The sequence below is a fragment of the Carcharodon carcharias genome, chromosome 5 (genome assembly GCF_017639515.1).
Source record: "Carcharodon carcharias isolate sCarCar2 chromosome 5, sCarCar2.pri, whole genome shotgun sequence".
Classification (NCBI taxonomy): Eukaryota; Metazoa; Chordata; class Chondrichthyes; order Lamniformes; family Lamnidae; genus Carcharodon; species Carcharodon carcharias.
In genome coordinates this window covers 15,585,604-15,603,908 of record NC_054471.1, presented here as the reverse complement: position 1 = coordinate 15,603,908, position 18,305 = coordinate 15,585,604, and the positions used below count along the sequence as shown (strand labels likewise).

Below are 18,305 nucleotides of genomic sequence, written 5' to 3'. Positions count from 1 at the left end.
AATACTGTATACAGTTTTGGTCTCCTTACTTAAGTAATGGATTGGAAGCATTTCAGAGAAGGTTCAGAGGTTGATTCCTGGGATCAAAACTGAGTGCAGGTTGCAAGCAGACTGAACAGTTATGAGTTTGGTGACGGGGATTTTTAAATGTCAATATCTTTCTAAAAATCTGGTCTGTAGTTAACATTTAACTGGTATTTACTGAATTAATAAAGTAAAGGAAGTTAGTAAAGTAAATTAATAAAGTAAAGTAAGTTTCTTTCAGTCTTAAGGAAGGATAAACAAGCTCTACTGGAGAGCAGCTGGTTAGTTAATTAGCTAACTACTCCAATCTAACTGCTGGAGTTTCAGCTTCAAAGAGTATAAATGTAGAGATCTAGATGCAGCTTTGCAAATTGAGTGTAGCTTGCAAGCAGAGTGAGCAGATATGAGTGGTGAGTGCTCCTTTTTAAACTTTTTTTCTTACTTCAGTGCAACAGAAGGAACTGGTGGTGAATAACTGATAAGCAATTCTACATTTAACAAAATGCCTATAAGGCATGGCAGGGCAGCTTGGCTGAAAGGAATGCATAGCCTGTGGCATGTGGGAAGTCATGGATGCACCACGTGTCCTAGACAAACACATCTGCAGGAAGTGCCAGCAGCTGCACAAGCTTGAACTCTGGGTTTCCAAACTCGAGCAGTGGCTGGAGTTACTGTGGTGCATCTGCAAGACAGAGAACTATGTGTATAGCATGTTTAAGGAGATACTCACACTGCAGGTTAGGAGCATGCAGGCAGATAGGGAATAGATGACCGCCAGGTAGTCTAAGGGAACCTGGCAGATAGTGCAGGAGTCCCCTGAGGTCGCCTGAGGTGATCTTGCTCGCTAATCAGTTTTCCATTTTGGATACTGGTGAAGGTGGTAGTTCCTCAGAGGATTGCAGTCAGAGTCAAGTCCATGGGGCCACAGGTAGCTTGTCTGCCCAGGAGGGAAGGAAGAAGAGTGGAAGAGCAATAGTGATAGGGAATTTGTTAGTTATGTAACAGACAACCGTTTCTGCCCATAAACATGACTCCAGGATGTTATGTTGCCTTCCTGGTGCCAGATGTCACAGAGTGGCTGCAGGACATTCTTCGGGGGACAGGTGAACAGCCAGAGGTGGTGAGACATGTTGGTACCAACAACATAGGAGGAAAGGGGGATGAGCTCCTGAAAGTAGATTTGAGGGAGCAAGGAAGGTGATTTACAAGCAGGACCTCAAAAGCAGTAAACTCAGGATTACTCCCAGTGCCTTGTGCACGGGAGCATAGGAGTATAAGGATTGAGCAATTGAACATCTGGCTGGAGAACATGTGTAGGAGGAAGGGCATCTGATTTCTGAGGCACTGGGCCCGAATCTGGGGCAGATAGGACCTGTGCAAGATGTTAGGTTGCTTCTTCGCAAGATCGGGACTAATATCCTCGCAGGGAGATTTGCTAGTGTTGCTGGGGATGGTTGAAACTAGATTGGCTTGGGAATGGAACTCAGATTGGAGGGAAGCAAAACTGGTAACAGGAAGTAGAAAAGTAGTAAGCAAAATTATAAACCAGACTAAGCAGACACAAATATCAAATAGTATCAGAATGCTGAATAATGCTTAAAAAGCAGAATTAAAGACACTCTAACTGAATGCATGCAGCATGCACAACACGGTTAATGACTTGGAGGTACAAATTGAGGTAAATGGACATGATTTAATTGTCATTACAGAGACTTGGCTAGAGGATGACCAAGATTGGGAACTGAATATCCAAGGATATTTGTCATTGAGGAAGCATAGGCAAAAAGTAAAAGGAGGTGGGGTAACGCTCTTAATAAGGGACGAGATCAGTACATTAATAAGAGAGGATCTTAAATCGAAGGATCAAGACTTGTGCTCCAGAACTTGCCGCGTCCCTAGCCAAGCTGTTCCAGTACAGCTACAACACCCGGCTAAGTGGAAAATTGCCCAGGTATGCCCTGCACACAAAAAGCAGGACAAATCCAACCCAGCCAATTACTGCCCCATCAGTCTACTCTCGATCATCAGTAAAGTAATGGAAGGGGTCATCTACAGTGCTATCAAGTGGCACTTGCTTAGCAATAATCTGCTCACTGATGCCCAGTTTGGGTTCTGCCAGGGCCACTCAGCTCCAGACCTCATTACAGCCTTGGTTCAAACATGGACAAAAGAGCTGAACTCCCAAGGTGAGGTGAGTGTGACTGCCCTTGACATCAAGGCAGCATTTGAAAGAGTGTGGCATCAAGGAGCCCTAGCAAAACTGGAGTCAATGGAAATCAGGGGGAAAACTCTCTGCTGGTTGGAGTCATACCTAGCACAAAGGAAGATGGTTGCGGTTGTTGGAGGTCAGTCGTCTCAGCTCCAGGACATCACTGCAGGTGTTCCTCAGGGTAGTGTCCGAGGCCCAACCATTTTCAGCTGCTTCATCAATGACCTTCCTTCCATCATAAGGTCAAAAGTGGGGATGTTCGCTGATGATTGCACAATGTTCAGCACCATTCGCAACTCCTCAGAAACTGAAGCAGTCCATGTCCAAATGCAGCAAGACCTGGACAATATCCAGGCTTGGGCTTACAAGTGGCAAGGAACTTTCACGCCACACAAGTGCCATCTCCAACAAGAGGGAATCCTTGATGTTCAATGGCATTACAATCACTGAATCCCCGACTATCAACATCCTGGGGATTACCATTGACCAGAAACTGAACTGGGCTAGCCAAATAAATATTGTGGCTACAAGAGCAGGTCAGAGGCTAAAAACAAAAACATATATATATATATATATATATATATCAGAGGCTATGTTGGATTCTGGGCACCACACTTTAGGAGAATGTGAAGACATCGAGAGGGTGCAAAAAAGGGTTTACGAGAATGATTCCAGGTATGATAGACTACAGTTACGTGAATAATTTGGAGATGCTGAGGATGTTTTCCATAGAGATGGGAAGGTTGAAAAGAGATTTGATTGAAGTGCTCAAAATCATGAGGGGTCTGGACAGAATAGTTCAGGAGACAGCATTCCCATTGGCAGAAGTGCCACAAATCAAAGGGTACTGATTGAAGGTAAATAGCAAAAGAACGAAAAGCAACATGAGGAAGAACTTTTTTAAGCAACAAGTGGTTATGATCTTGAATGCATTGTCTGAGAGTGTGGTAGCAGCAGCTTCAACTGTGTCTTTCAAGAGGGTATTGGATAATTATCTGCAAAGAATGAATTTGCAGGAATATGAAGAGAGAGTGGTGGGAGTGTGACTAACTCTCTTGCAGACAGCTGGTACGGACATGATTGGCCAAATGGCCTTCCTCCGTACCAAACCATTCCATGATTCTTGGACGAAACACTCAAAAGCAGACTAGGAATTGTTCAAATATCATATTCCCAATCTATGGGCTGGAGTTTATGCATTCCTCCATCGGCTGGTTTGAAGGGAGGGAGCTCATAAAATACATTGCACAGCCTTCCTCTCCTCTATCCACCTGCCCCTGACCAATATAAAATTTTACGCAGGGCAGTGGAGGCATCGGGTGGCCCACGTGCCTTTGAGCCTATTGAAGCCCTGAAATGGCCAATTAATGGCTATTTAAGGGCCTCATCCAACCCCAGCCACTATTTTACTCATGGCAGAGGGAGGCACACACCATGTGGGATGCCCAGCAGCTTTAGTGGTGTCAGGCAAGGGTGGGGGGAAACCTTCTTTGTGGGTAGCCTGTGACCATTTGAGGCTTTCCCCCCACCGCCCCCACCAACAAGATCACAATTCCCCATTTACCTTCCTCTCTGGCCTCTCAAACCCAGCCCTCCATCCCCTCCTCGCTGGGGCCTGCTGGCTTGACCTTAGTGAAATACCTCCCCCCTGCGCCACCCACCACCGCCACGCACCTTACTATTTAGCTCCAGTTGCTGATTGGCCAGCAGCTCTCTGAGGTGTGACTTCCTTTCCCCAAGAGGAAGAAATCCCGCCTCCAACCTATAAACAGCCATTAAGTGACAGATAGGCAGCAATTCTTCCCCTGAGAAGGCTCATCACCGACTTTTTAGCTGGAGGTGTCGGAGTGGGGCGGTGGTGCACAGGGACCATGACATCCTGTAAAATCCAGACCATTGGTGAGATATGTCAAGACAGAAACCTTGCCCAAAGTCATGAATTTCAATCTAGAGACTCCTTGTGCCCTCAAAATTATACCTTCAAAGTCTGGGTGCACCTTAAGTCAGGTGCCGAGAATCTCACCATCCATTGGTGAAGCTCTGCATCGCTAAAAAACTTGTCCTACTTTATATAAATGTTACTGATGATAAACATTCTTTCAAAAAAATTACCGGATCAGAATTGTAGAGTGGCTGACAGACTTTTTCCAATGCCTGGAGGAACTTTACATTGTCCTTTGCTTCATTGGCTGCATCAGTGATTTGAGAATCCAACTGTAGCCACATCTAGGAAAAAAATGGTAAAATATTTCAGTATTCTTCATTTTTTGTTCATAAACCTTCTAAGTAAAACACACCTGGATCTGCAATCTCTTAGGGGTAAGGGACACGGTCAGTAAGGGAGGAGACAGAGTGAGTATTTGAGAATTTGATTCAAAGTGGGAATTCTGTGAATAGGGGGAAAGGTGCTTTAGATAAGGTTTATTGCAAGTAGAGCTTACTGAGTTGGGAATTTGGTGAAGCGGGGGAGGAGGTGCCCCATTCTTCTATTCTTTTTCAGCCTCCAGCATTTGATTTCCACTTTGGTGTAACAAAAGGAGGGGGTTAATCAGTCACTGGTAAGGGACTGGAGCTCAGTCTGTGAGCCAATTGCATTCTGCGAAAGATAAAAAGGGTGCCATTGGGAAACAGGTAAGGGATTCGTTGCTGTGTATTTTGTTCTTTTATCTTTCAATTCTTAGGTGATTAATATGTCATTTTAAGGTCTTAAAAGTTCACTGGCATTAGGGGAGGTGGCGGCATAGTGATAATAGTAATCCAGAATCCCAGGGTAACGCTCTGATGATGAAAATTGATTTCAATAAAAATCTGAAATTAGAAGTCCAATGATGACCATGAACACATCTGGTTCACCAATGTCCGCAAATCTGCCATCCTTATCTTGTTTGCCCGACATGTGACACAAACACACAGAAATGTGGTTAACTCTTAAATGGCCTAGCAAGTCAGTCAGTGGTATCAATCTGCTAAAAAGCCTAAAAGGAATGAGACTGGGCAGCCCACCCGACATCGGCCTAGGCACCAGAAATGACAACGGCAAACTCAACCCCGTCGGCCCTGCAAAGTCCTCCTTACTGGAGGCTAGTTGCAAAATTGGGAGAGCTGTCTCGCAGGCTAGTAAAGCAACAGCCTGATATAGTCATACACATGGAATCATATCTTACGACACCACCATCACCATCTCTAGTTATGCCGAACCAGCAGGATAGGACCAACAAAGGGGGTGGCACAGTGGTACACAATCAGGAGGGAGTTGCCTTGGAAGTCCTCAACATTGAATCTGGATGCCATGAAGTCTCATGGCATCAGGTCAAACCTAGGCAAGGAAACCTCCTGCTGATTACTACATACTACCGCGCCCCTCCACCGCTCCCCCAACCTCCACCCCTCCTCAGCAGATGACTCAGTACTCCTCCATGTTAAACAACTCTTGGAGGAAGCACTGAGGGTGCCTGCTCCAGATGCACCTGTCCATTGATAGGAGTGACCTCCGTACAGTCCCTGTAAAGACAAAGTCCTATCTTCACATTAATGTCCTTTAGTGAAGGAAATCTGTTGTCCTTAACTGGTAAGGCCGACATGTGACTTAAGATCCACAGCAACGTGGTTGATTTTTAAATGCCCTCTGAAAAGGCCTAAAAAGCCACTCAGTTGTAACAAACTGCTACAAAGTCTCAAAAAAGGAATGAAACTGGATAGGCCATCCAGCATCGACCTAGGCACCGGAAACGACAACGGCAATCGCAGCCCTGTCAACACTGCAAGGTCCTCCTTACTAACATCTGGGGGCCAGTGCCAAAATTGGGAGAGCTGTCCCATAAACTAGTCAAGCAATAGCCTAACATAGTCATCCTCACGGAATCATACCTTACAGATAATGTCCCAGACTCCACCACCACCGTCCCTGGGTATGTCCTGTCCCACCAGTTAGACAGATCCAGCAGAGGTGGGGGAAAATTGGTATACAGTCGGGAGTGAGTTGCCCTGAGAGTCCTCAACATCTAATCCGGACCCCATGAAGTCTCATGGTATCAGATCAAACATGGGCAAGGAAACCTCCTGCTGATTACAACATAGCGCCCTCCCTCATCTGATGAATCAGAGCTCCTCTACGTTGATCACCACTTAGAGGAAGGACTGAGGGTGGCAAGGGCACAGAATGCACTCTGGGTGGGGAACTTCAATGTCCATCACCAAGAGTTGCTCGGTAGCACCACAACTGACCGAGCTGGCTGATTAAAGGACATAGCTGCTAGACTGGGTCTGCAGCAAGTGGTGAGGGAACCAACAAGAGGGAAAAACATGCTTGACCTCATCCTTGCCAACCTGCCTGCCGCAGGTGCATCTGTCTATGACAGTATCGGTAGGAGTGACCAATGCACATTGTGGAGACAAAGTCCCGCCTTCACATTGAGGATACCCTCCATCATGTTGTGTGGCATGACCACCGTGCTAAATGGGAAAGATTTTGAACAGATCTAGCAACTCAAGACTGGGCATCCATGAGATGCTGTGGGCCATCAGCAGCAGCAGAATTGTACTCCTCATGGTCTGGCATATCCCCCACTCTACCATTACCATCAAGCCAGGGGATCAATCCTGGTTCAATGAAGAATACAAGAGGGCATGCCAGGTGCAGCACCAGGCGTACCTAAAAATGAGGTGTCAACCTGGTGAAGCTATAACACAGGACTACTTGCATGCCAAGCAGCATAAGCAGCAAGTGATAGACAGAACTAAGCGATCCCACAACCAACGGATCAGGTCTAAGCTCTGCAGTCCTGCCACATCCAGTCATGAATAGTGGTGGACAATTAAACAACTCACAGGAGGAGGAGTCTCCACAAATATCCCCATCCTCAATGATCGAGGAGCCCAACACAGCAGTGAAAAAGATAAGGTTGAAGCTTTTGCAACAATCTTCAACCAAGAGTGCCGAGTAGATGATCCATCTTGGCCTCCACTGGAGGTGCCCAGCATCAGACATGCCAGTCTTCAGCCAATTCAATTCACTCCACATGATCTCAAGAAACAGCTAAAGACTGCAAAAGCAATGGGCCCTGACAATATTCTAGCAATAGTACTGAATATTTGTGCTCCAGAATTTGCCACGCCCCTAGCAAAGATGTTCCAGTACAGCTACAATCCTGGCATCTACCCAGCTATGTGGAAAAATTGCCCAGGTAGGTCCTGTACACAAAAAGCAGGACAAATTCAACCCAATTACTGCCCCATCAATCTACCCTCGATTATCATTAAAGTAATGGAATGAGTCATTAACAGTATTATCAACCGGCATAAGCTTAGCAATAACCTGCTCACTGATGCCCAATTTGGGTTCTGCCAGGGCCACTCAGCTCCTGACCTCATTACAGCCTTGATTCTAACATGGACAAAAGAGCTGAACTCCTGAGGTGAGGTGAGTGTGACTGCCCTTGACATCAAGGCAGCATTTGAAAGAGTGTGGCATCAAGGAACCTGAGAAAAACTGGAGTCAATGGAAATCGGGGAAAACTCTCAGCTGGTTGGAGTCATAGGTGGCACAAAGGAAGATGGTTGTGGTTGCTGGAGGTTGGTCATCTCAACTCCAGGACATCACTGCAGGTGTTCCTCAGGGTAGTGTCCGAGGCCCAATATTCTTCAGCTGCCTTCCTTCCATCATAAGGTCAGAAGTGGGGATGTTTGCTAATGATTGCACAATGTTTAGCACCATTCACAACTCCTCAGAAACTGAAGCAGTCCATGTCCAAATGCAGCAAGACCTGAGCAATATCCTGGCTTGGACTTACAAGTGGCAAGGAACATTTGCGCCACACAAGTGCCAGGCAATGACCATCTCCAACAAGACAGAATCCAACCATTGCCCCTTGATGTTCAATGGCATTACAATCACTAAATCCCGCACTATCAACATCCTGGGGGTTACCATTGACCAGAAACTGAACTGCGCTAGCCAAATAAATACTATGGCTACAAGAACAGGTCAGAGGCAGGAATTGTATGGCGAGTAACTCATCTCCTGACTCCCAAAAACCTGTCCACCATCTACAAGGCACATGTCAGGAGCGAGATAGAATACTTCCCACTTGCCTGGATGAGTGCAGCTCCCACAACACTCAAGAAGCTTGACATTTTCCAGGAGAAAGCAGCCCGCTTGACTGGCACCACATCTACAAACATTCACTCCCTCCACCACCAATGCACAGTAGCAGCAGTGTATACTATCTACAAGATGCACTGCAGGAATTCACCAAAACTCCTTCAACAGCACCTTCCAAACCCACGACCACTACCACCTAGAAGGACAAGGGCAGCAGATAGATGGAAACACCACCACCTGGAGGTTCCCCTCCAAGTAAGTTGCTGGGTCAAAATCTTGGAACTCCCTTCCTAACAACCTGTGGGTGTACCTACACCACATGGTCTGCAGTGGTTGAAAAAGGCAGCTCACCACCACCTTCTCAAGGGCAACTAGGGATGGGCAATAAATCTTGGCCCAGCCAGCGAAGCCCACATCCCGTAAAGGAATTTAAAAAACACCCTCCATTGTGTTGTGTGGCACTACTATCAAGCTAAATTGGATAGATTTTGAACAGATCTAGCAACTCAGGACTGGGTGACCATGAGGCACTGTGGGCCATCAACAATAGCAGAATTGTGCTCAATCACAATCAGCAACCTCATGGCCCGGCATTTTTTTTATTTGCTCATGGGCTGTGTGTGTCACTTGCTAGGCCAACATTTATTGTCCATGCCTCATTACCCTTGTTCACAGGACAGTTAAGAGTCAACCCCATTGCTGGTGGGTCTGGAGTCACATGTTGGCCAGGCCAGGTAAGGACAACAGATTTCCTTCCCTAAAGGACGTGAGTGAACCAGATGAGTTTTTACAACAATCGGCAATGGTTTTGTGGTAATCTTCAGACTTTTAATTCCAGAATATCCCCCAGTCTACCGTTACCACAAAGTGAGTGGATCAACCCCCTGATTCAATGAAGAGTACAGGAGGACATCCCAGGAGCAGCACCAGGCATATCTAAAGAAAAAGAGAGCTATCAACCTGGTGAGGCTACAACACAGGACAACTTGCATGTCAAACACCATAGCAGCAAGGGATAGGCAGAGCTAAGCAATTCCACATTCAAACGATCAGATCTAATCTCTGCAGTCCTGTCACATCCAGTTGTGAATAGTGGTGGACAATTAAACAACACACTGGAGGAGGAGTCTCCACAAATATCCCATTCTCAATGATGGGGGAATTCCAGCACATCAGCACAAAAAATAAGGCTGAAGCATATGCAACAATATTCAGCCAGAAGTGCCGAGCGGATGATCCATCTCGGCCTCCTCCAGAGATCCACAGCATCACAAATGCCAGCCTTCGGCCAATTAGATTCACTCCATGTGACATCAAGAAACGGGTCGAGGCACTGTATATTGCAAAGGCTATTGGTCCTGACAATATTCTAGCAATCGTACTGAAGACCTGTGCTCCAGATCTTGCCCTTACCCAAGCTGTACTAGTACAGCTACAACACTGGCTCTACCCGGCTATGTAGAAATTTGCCCAGATATGTCCTATACATAAAAGGCAGGACAAGTCCAACATAGCCAATTACCGCCCCATGGGTCTACTCTCGATCATCAGTAAAGTGATGGATGTGGTCAACATCAATGATTAGCAATATCCTGTTCACTGACACTGGATTTGGGTTCCACGAGGGCCAGTTCTGACTTTATGACAGCTTTTGTTCAAACATGGACAAAAGAGCTGAACTCCAGAGGTGAAGTGAAGTGAGAGTGACTGCTCTTGACATCAAGGCAGCATTTGACCAGGTGGGGTATTAAGGAGCCCTAGCAAAACTGGAGTCAATGGGAATCAGGGAGAAAACTCTCTGGCTGGAGAGAAACTGAACTGGACTAGCCATATAAATACTGTTTCTACAAGAGCACGTCAGAGGCTAGGAATCCTGCGGCAAGTAACTCACCTCCTGACTCCCCAAAGCCTGTCCACCATCTACAAGGCACAAGTCAGGAGAGTGATGGAATGCTCCCCACTTGACTGGATGAGTGCAACTCCAACAACACTCAAGAAGCTCAATGCCATCCAAGATAAAGCAGCCCGCTTGTTTGGCACCCCATCCATACTCACTCCCTCCATCACTGACAAACAGTGGCAGCAGTGTGTACCATCTACAAGATGCACTGCAGGAACTCACCAAGGCTTCTTAGACAGCAGCTTCCAAACCCATGATCACTACCATCTAGAAGGGCAAGGGCAGCAGACAGATGGGAACACCACTATCTGGAAGTCACTTACCATCTTGACTAGTGTTACGATCGCAGCCGATGTTATTCGCTGTGCAATTCAAATCACAGAGGGAAGTTCGTATTACTGATCATAACTTTATTTTTGTATCTGGAACATGAGGATCTTCTGATGCCAGAAGCATAGAATCCCAGTAAAATTGTGTCAGATTTTAAAATTAAAAGATTTATTAACAAGAAGAAAAAAAAACCTTAAACACACAGGATTAAAATTACACATTTGAATCAGTCTTTCAAAACATTCCCCAAAAAAGCCCACTTGGTCAGAACACACAAGTAAACTACTTGGCAGCAGCTCCCTTATAGATTTTTAACTATAACAAACCATTAATATTACCCAAGGCAAAAATGTTGCTACTTCAATAAGTATGCCACACAACTTCTCATTCTCTTCCGCTATGCTGTGGGAATCCAAAGGAAGTTCAGGAACAGACTGCTTTCTCGAAACAAAGACCTTTCAGGCTTGAAACTGGATGGTTGATTGAAATTCACACCTTTTCTCAGCACAGAGCTGGTCTCAAGACATCTCCCCCACACAGCCACCTCAACTCAACTGAACATCTCCCTTAAATATCTTGTTTCACTTTCATCCTAGAGTTCATTGTCCTTTTCAACTTTTCTCAACTTTTCGAAAATACAAAATCTTTCATGTCTTCCTATTGCCTCCACCTTTCGGTCAAATAAAATTTAATAACCATCCCTTGTTTACTTATGAAACCTTTGTAGGTTGTAAAAGTCCCTTAAACATCCTTTGAAATTTAGCAGTGGAAAACTCAAGTTCTTGCTATCACCTAATGCAAATCTTAAAAATAAACCAAGTTACTTGAAATTCTAACTTCATTTTAGCCTCTCATTACATATGTATGCATCTAGCACCCTTTTTTTATTCATTCACGGGATGTCGGCTTCACTGGCTGGGCCAGTAATTATTGCCCATCCCTACTTGCCTTTGAGAAGGTGTTGGTGAGCTGCATTCTTGAACCGCTGCAGTCCATGTGGTGTAGGTACACCCACACTGCTGTTAGGAAGGGAGTTCCAGGGTTTTGACCCAGTGACAGTGAAGAAACAGCGATACATTTCCAAGTCAGGATGGTGAGTGACTTGGAGGGAAACTTCCAGGTGGTGCCCTTGTCTTTCTAGATAGTAGCGGTCATGGGTTTGGAAGGTGCTGTCGAAGGAGCCTTTGTTAATTCCTGTAGTGCATCTTGTAGATGGTACACACTGCTGCTGCTGTGCATCGGTGGTGGAGAGTGTGAATATTTGTGGATGTGGTGTCAATCACGCGGGCTGCTTTGGATGGTGTCAAGCTTCTTAAGTGTTGTGGGAGCTGCACTCATCTAGGCAAGTGGGGAGTATTCCATCACACTCCTGACTTATGCCTTGTAGATGGTGGACAGGCTTTTGGGAATCAGGAGGTGAATTCCTCTTCATACTATTCCTAGCCCCTGACCTGCTCTTGTGGCCACAAACATTTATATGGCTAGTCCAGTTCAGTTTCTAGTCAATGGTAACCCCCAGGATGTTGATAGTGGGGGATTCAATGATGGCAATGCCACTGAACATCAAGAGGCAATGGTTGAATTCTGTCTTGTTGGAGATGGTCATTGCCTGGCACATGTGTGGCGCAAATGTTACTTGCCACTTGTCAGCCCAAGCCAGGATATTGTCCAGGTCTTACTGCATTTGTACATGGGCTGCTTCAGTGTCTGAGGAGTCGCGAATGGAACATCGTGCAATCATCAGCGAACATCCCCACTTTTCACCTTATGATGGAAAGAAGGTCGTTGACGAAGCAGCTGAAGATGGTTGGGCCTAGGACATTTACCCTGAGATACTCCTGCAGTGTTGTCCTGGAGCTGAGATAATTGACCTCCAACAACCAGAACCATCTTCCTTTTTGCTATGTATGATTCCAACCAGCAGAGAGTCTTCCCCCTGATTCCCATGGACTCTAGTTTTGCTAGGGCTCCTTGATGCCACACTCTGCTACCTTGATATCAAGGGCAGTCGGTCTCACCTCACCTCAGGAGTTCCGCTCTTTTGTCCATGTTTGAACCAAGGCTGTAATGAGGTCAGGAGCTGAGTGGCCCTGACTGAACCCAAAATGGGAGTCAGTGAGCAGGTTATTGCTAAGCAATTGCCACCTGATAGCACTGTCGATGACCCTTCCATTACTTTACTGATGATCAAGAATGATGGATTTGTCCTGCCTTTTGTGTACAGGCGATACTTGGGCAATTTTCCAAATAGCTGGGGAGATGCCAGTGTTGTAGTTGTACTGGAACAGCTTAGCTAAGGGCATGGCGAGTTCGGAAGCACAAGTCTTCAGTAGTATTGCAGAATATTGTCAGGGCCCGTAGCCTTCGCAGTATCCAGTGCCTTCAGCCATTTCTTGATATCATGGGAATGAATCAAATTGGCTGAAGATTGGCATCAGTGAAGCTGGGGACCTCCGGAGGAGGCTGAGGTGGTTTATCTACTCAGTACTTCTGGTTGAAGATTGTAGCAAATACTTCAGCCTTATCCTTTGCACTGATATGCTGGGCTCCTCCATCATTGAGGATGGGGATATTTGAGGAGCATCCTCCTCCAGTGAGTTGTTTAACTGTCCACTACCATTCACGACTGGATGTGGTAGGACTGCAAAGCTAAGGTCTGATCCATTGGTTGTGGGATTGCTTAGCCCTGTCTATCACTTGCTGCTTATGCTATTTGGCACTCAAGTCGTCCTGTGTTATCGCTTCATCTGTGTTATAGCTTCACCTATTCCTTTGTAAAGAAAATATCATTTTTTCCTTAATATCGTTGTGGGATACTTTAAAGCAGACCTGTGGGGACTGTGTGTGTTTGTGCATGTTTGTGCCTAGTTTAATTAAGCTCTAGACAGTAAGGCTGCAAGGTTTAAATCATCAAAGGGTAAAGTGTTAAAAAAACAAGCATTTGAAATGGAGATAGGTAAGCTAGGATGACGTCTCAGCAAATACAGTGCAAATAGAATTTGCATTTTTAGACAAGTTGAGCAGTTGTTTGATTAACAAAAGGACATGATAAGATGTTTATACCTAGCAAGATAAATAAGGCAAATTTATTGTTTATTTTTCTTGAAAATGCTGGCCATAATGACAACATGAAAGATTTTTATATTCTGGGAAAAAGAACTTCCAAAGCAAGGGTGAAACAATGGGATTTACAGATCAAAAGGGAGAAAATATGTTTAAAGAAAGATGGAAAGCTGTATGAGGGGTGGACATGTGAGACCCTGAAAGGCGCAGTGTGAAATAGACTTGTGGAAAAAGCCTCTAGCCACTTGGAGAAGTTTGCTGTTCCAGTAATCAAGGTTTTATTAAAAGCCTTTGGAGTTCCATTGTTGAGTGAAAGGGAGAGTGAAAGGGAGAGAGAAGCTGTGAAATACCTTAGTTACAGCAACAGTGGGTGCCTGTGGTAATACTGTTGGATGTTTTATAGATTAAGAATCTATTTGGACTGTTGTCTGAAAGGAGTGTGTAGTTGGGAGCCTAGTAAGTTGAAATATTTTGGGAACTATTATAAGACTAAGTAACTGCGTAACTGTAATCCTGTGTGTGTTTGATATTTTTATTTTCTTTTGTTAATAAATGTTTGAATTTAATCTTTAAAATCTCTAATGTGGTAGTGGACACATTACTTCTGACTTCAGTGCACAATCCTTCTCGCAATAAATACAAATTGCAAAATCGTGGTGATAGCGTGGCCAAGTTTCATTTTGAGATTTGGTCAGCCTGGCAAATACCACCTGCCATATCATAACACCTTCCATCTCTCAGTTCCCATACACAAGCTCTCTCTAAGAACCTTCCCCCAGTTTAATTAATTAAGGATGCACATACACAGCCTTCTTTACAGAATATCACCATATTCCCAAAAATATTAAAATAATAACATCCATCTTCACACTAGAAATATATCGCCACTCCTTCACTGTCGCTGGGTCAAAATCCTAGAACTCCCTCCATAACAGCACTGTGGGTGCACTCACACCACATGGGCTGCAGCGGTTTAAGAAGGCAACTCAGCACCACCTTCTCAAGGGCAATTAGGAATGGACAACAAATGCTGGCCTAGCCAACGATGCCCACATCCTATGAATGAATAAAGAAAACACACATCCAGAAATATGCTTTCCACAAAACTCATTCTCAGTGTCCCCAGCTCTGAAACCCGGAGCTCGAGCTGCTCCAGTTGACATCACTTCCTGCACATGGTTGTCCAAGAAATAAGATGTACTTTAGAGTCCCCACATTGAAGAGAATATGCACTGCATGGGATTGAGCTGCCCTGTCATGCCTCTATTTGTTAAACTAATTGAACCTATCAAAACAGCTACTCACCAATCAGCCCCTTCCCACACTCTCCAATCATCTGCTGCTCTCTCCACCACTCCATTTGAATCCCTGGTACTCACACATCTTTACTTAAAAAATTCTCCTCATCTAACTGGCTGACTCCTCATTCTGAGACTGTGGTCCCATGTTCTAGATTTCTCCCAGACAGACGGAGGCCATTTTGATCATTTTGTCCATGCCAGCTGAATGGGTTATCCATGCAAATCCTATTCCCAGCTGCTGGTCAATTGCCTCAAGTGCATAATCAAAGGCAGAATTTTATGTGCCCCCGATGGTGGGTTTGTAGGTAAGGGGAGCCTGTAAAATTCCTGGCCTTCCCACTGAGATTCAGCCCATCCCAACCGTAGTATTAGGCTGTTCAGGACTGAAACGGTTAATGTGGGATTAGGGAAAAAGGACCGCCCATATGATGATGTAAAGGGAGTCACATGACTAGTAGTAGCCTGGTGTCATTGTCTGAATGGAGAAAGCTCGTGCCATGGGCTAAAGAATCTTACTGCCTTGCATATCTTTACACAGCTATGTTCTACAATAAATAATTAGTGTTCAGACCCTATGCCTCTGAACCTCTTCCTTAGATAACCAAAACATCGAACGTGGCCACAAAAAGTGAAGGTCCCTGAAATCTCCAAAAATTAAAATGGAAAAATGTTCATTCTGTCCTGAAAAAAAGATGCCAAAATGGAAGACTTTGATGGAACAGTTGGAAATCACTAGAACAAACTCCATAACAGATGTGGATACTTGAGAGACAGAGAAGAAATCAACAATGCAGCTCAAAAAGACTCCACCATAGTGCATGGAGGTTTATTGAAAATCCTGATTAAAAAAGAGTCAAGAAACTTAGCAACGATCAAAGAAGGGTGAGCAAACTTTAAAAAAGGCTTAAAAAAGCTTCTAAGCAAGGCATGGTAACCAGAGAGTACTGGCAGACTGTTCATTTTTAAGTAAGCGGCTCGAAACATGCCTCAGCCCAGGATATAACACACGGTCAACAAAAAAAGGGAGAAGGAAAAATTGGCTACGAAATTCGATCCTCCAATGACAGCAAAGCAGCAAAGTAACAAAGAGGCCTTAATAATCATTTTGATGATTTTTGCTGAGAATTGGGGAAGGTTTGAAACGACTCAGTATCTGTGGCAGATATCAGAAAAATCCCAATCACCATGAGAAAACTTGACTACTGCAGCACCATTTAAAAAATTTAAAACAAGCCCCTACTGAGGTGAAAACAGCGATGGATTCAAAATTTCCTCTGCCAGAATGGAAGGGCCAAATCAGGCACAGAATTGGGTATTATGGATGAAAAGATTATTAAAAGGAGAACTGCATCAGGATTAAATAATAAATCAGGCTGAGCATTCAATTGTATTCAATTGGTGCAATTGCCAATGATGAGTTGACAGACAAGGAAGGCATAATGAATCATCTGACCAATTTGAAGATGCCATAAAATCCTTGGACTGTTACTTTTACCTCCGGAATAACAAAAATTTGGAATCGCTGAAAAAAAGAGACATTTTTTGTTGAAGCTTTTCATGTTCCACTTATCAGGACAATTCACAAGAAACTACCAAACGCAACATATTTATGCTGTATGAGAAGCGAGTGCTGATTAGTTAGCAAGTGGACTAATTGGTAGAGGCATTGTCATGGAGAATGCAACAGTGGTGACTGACACTTAACTGCCAAAAATTTGGAAAGAGCAAAGTTTAATAGAAGGGTCCAAAAGCCTGATGGAACTATGGACACTTTCATCAATGATTTGTATTGGTTGGCTGAGGGCTATGAATATGATGATCTTAAATCTGAGCTGTTATGAGACCACAGTGTGGTTGGGGTAATTGACGATACCCTTTCTGACCTGCTTCAATCCAAAGAAGACTTAACTTTCAAGAAGACGATACAGATTATCAGACAATCTGAGGTCTGTCAGCAAAATAGATCCATATTAGGAGGGGAAGATAAACCATGGTACAGAACACCCCAAATGACACAGCAGCTCATTAAGCAACAAAACGCGAAAGACACTCCAGAGCAAAGAAGACCATAAACAATTAAAACTCAAGATGGCGGTAAAACACACCAGTACTGTTTCGCCAAAAAGCCTCACAGGGCGCACAGTGTCCTGCAAGCATACCAGAATGCTTCCACTGTAAAAGGCTGGGACACTTTGGGAAAATGCGCAGAATAAAAACTTTTAAAAATACAGAGGGTCACCAGCGAATCTTTGCACAAAAAGCCAGCAACAAAGTAGAAGATTCACACCAATCCGAGGAAAAACAATGCTTCCCAGGTAGGATTAAAGATTCCAGGTATGTCTTCTGGAATGCAGACTCTTTTTCATTCGTTCATGGGGTGTGTGTGTCACTGGCAAGGCCAGCATTTATTGCCCAACCCTAATTGCCCTTGATAACATGGTGGTGAGCTGCCTTCTTCAACCACTGCAAATCATGGACCATAGATACACCCATGTGCTGTTAGGGAGGGAGTTCCAGGATTTTGACCCAGTGACAGTGAAGGAACAGCAATATATTTCCAAGTCAGGATGCTGAGTGGCTTGGAGGAGAACATCCAAGTGGTGGTGTTCACAGGTGTGTGCTACCTTTGTCCTTCTAGATGGTGGTGGTCATGGGTTTGGAAGGTGCTGTCTAAGGAGGTTTGATAAGTTCCTGCAGTGCATCTTGTAGATGGTACACACTGCTGCCACTTTGCGTCAGTGGTGGAGAGAGTGAATGTTTGTGGATATGGTGCCAATCAAGCGGGCTGCTTTGTCCCGGATGGTGTCAAGCTTCTTGAGTGTTGTTGGAGCTCCACACATCCAGGTAAGTGGAGAGTATTCAATCACACTTGTGACTTGTACCTTGTAGGTGGTGTGAAGGCTTTGGGCAATTAGGAGTTACTCGTCGCATGATTCCTAGTCTCTGACCTGCTCTTTTAGCCACAGTATTTATATGGCTAGTCCAGTTCAGTTTCTGGTCAATAGTGACCCCCCCCGGATGTTGATAATGGAGGAATTCAGCAATGGTAATGCCTTTAAGTGTCAAGGAGCAATAGTTAGTTTCTGTCTTGTTCGTGATGGTCATTGCCTGGCATTTGTGCGGTGCGAATCTAACTTGCCACTGGTCAGCCCAAGCCTGGATATTGTCCAGGTGTTGCTGCATTTGGATATGGACTGCTTCAATATCTGAGGAGCCATGAACGGTGCTGAACATCTTGCAATCATCAGTGAACATCCCCACTTCTACCCTTTATGACTGAAGGAAGGTTGATGAAGCAGCTGAAGATATTTGGGCATAATGCACCACCCTGAGGGACTCCTGCAGAGATGTCCTGGAACTGAGATGATTGACCTCCAA

At 44.8% G+C, this 18,305-nt stretch overlaps 1 protein-coding gene across 1 annotated transcript in view; it reads right to left on the bottom strand.

Annotated features, from left to right (window-relative positions):
* Positions 1–18,305, bottom strand: part of LOC121278115 (dynein heavy chain 8, axonemal-like) — a 1,831,678-nt gene that overhangs the window by 1,657,451 nt on the left and 155,922 nt on the right. The window contains exon 9 of the mRNA XM_041188200.1: positions 4,346–4,459. Within this exon, the coding sequence (XP_041044134.1) occupies positions 4,346–4,459 (114 nt within the window). The remainder of the gene's footprint in view (positions 1–4,345; positions 4,460–18,305) is intronic.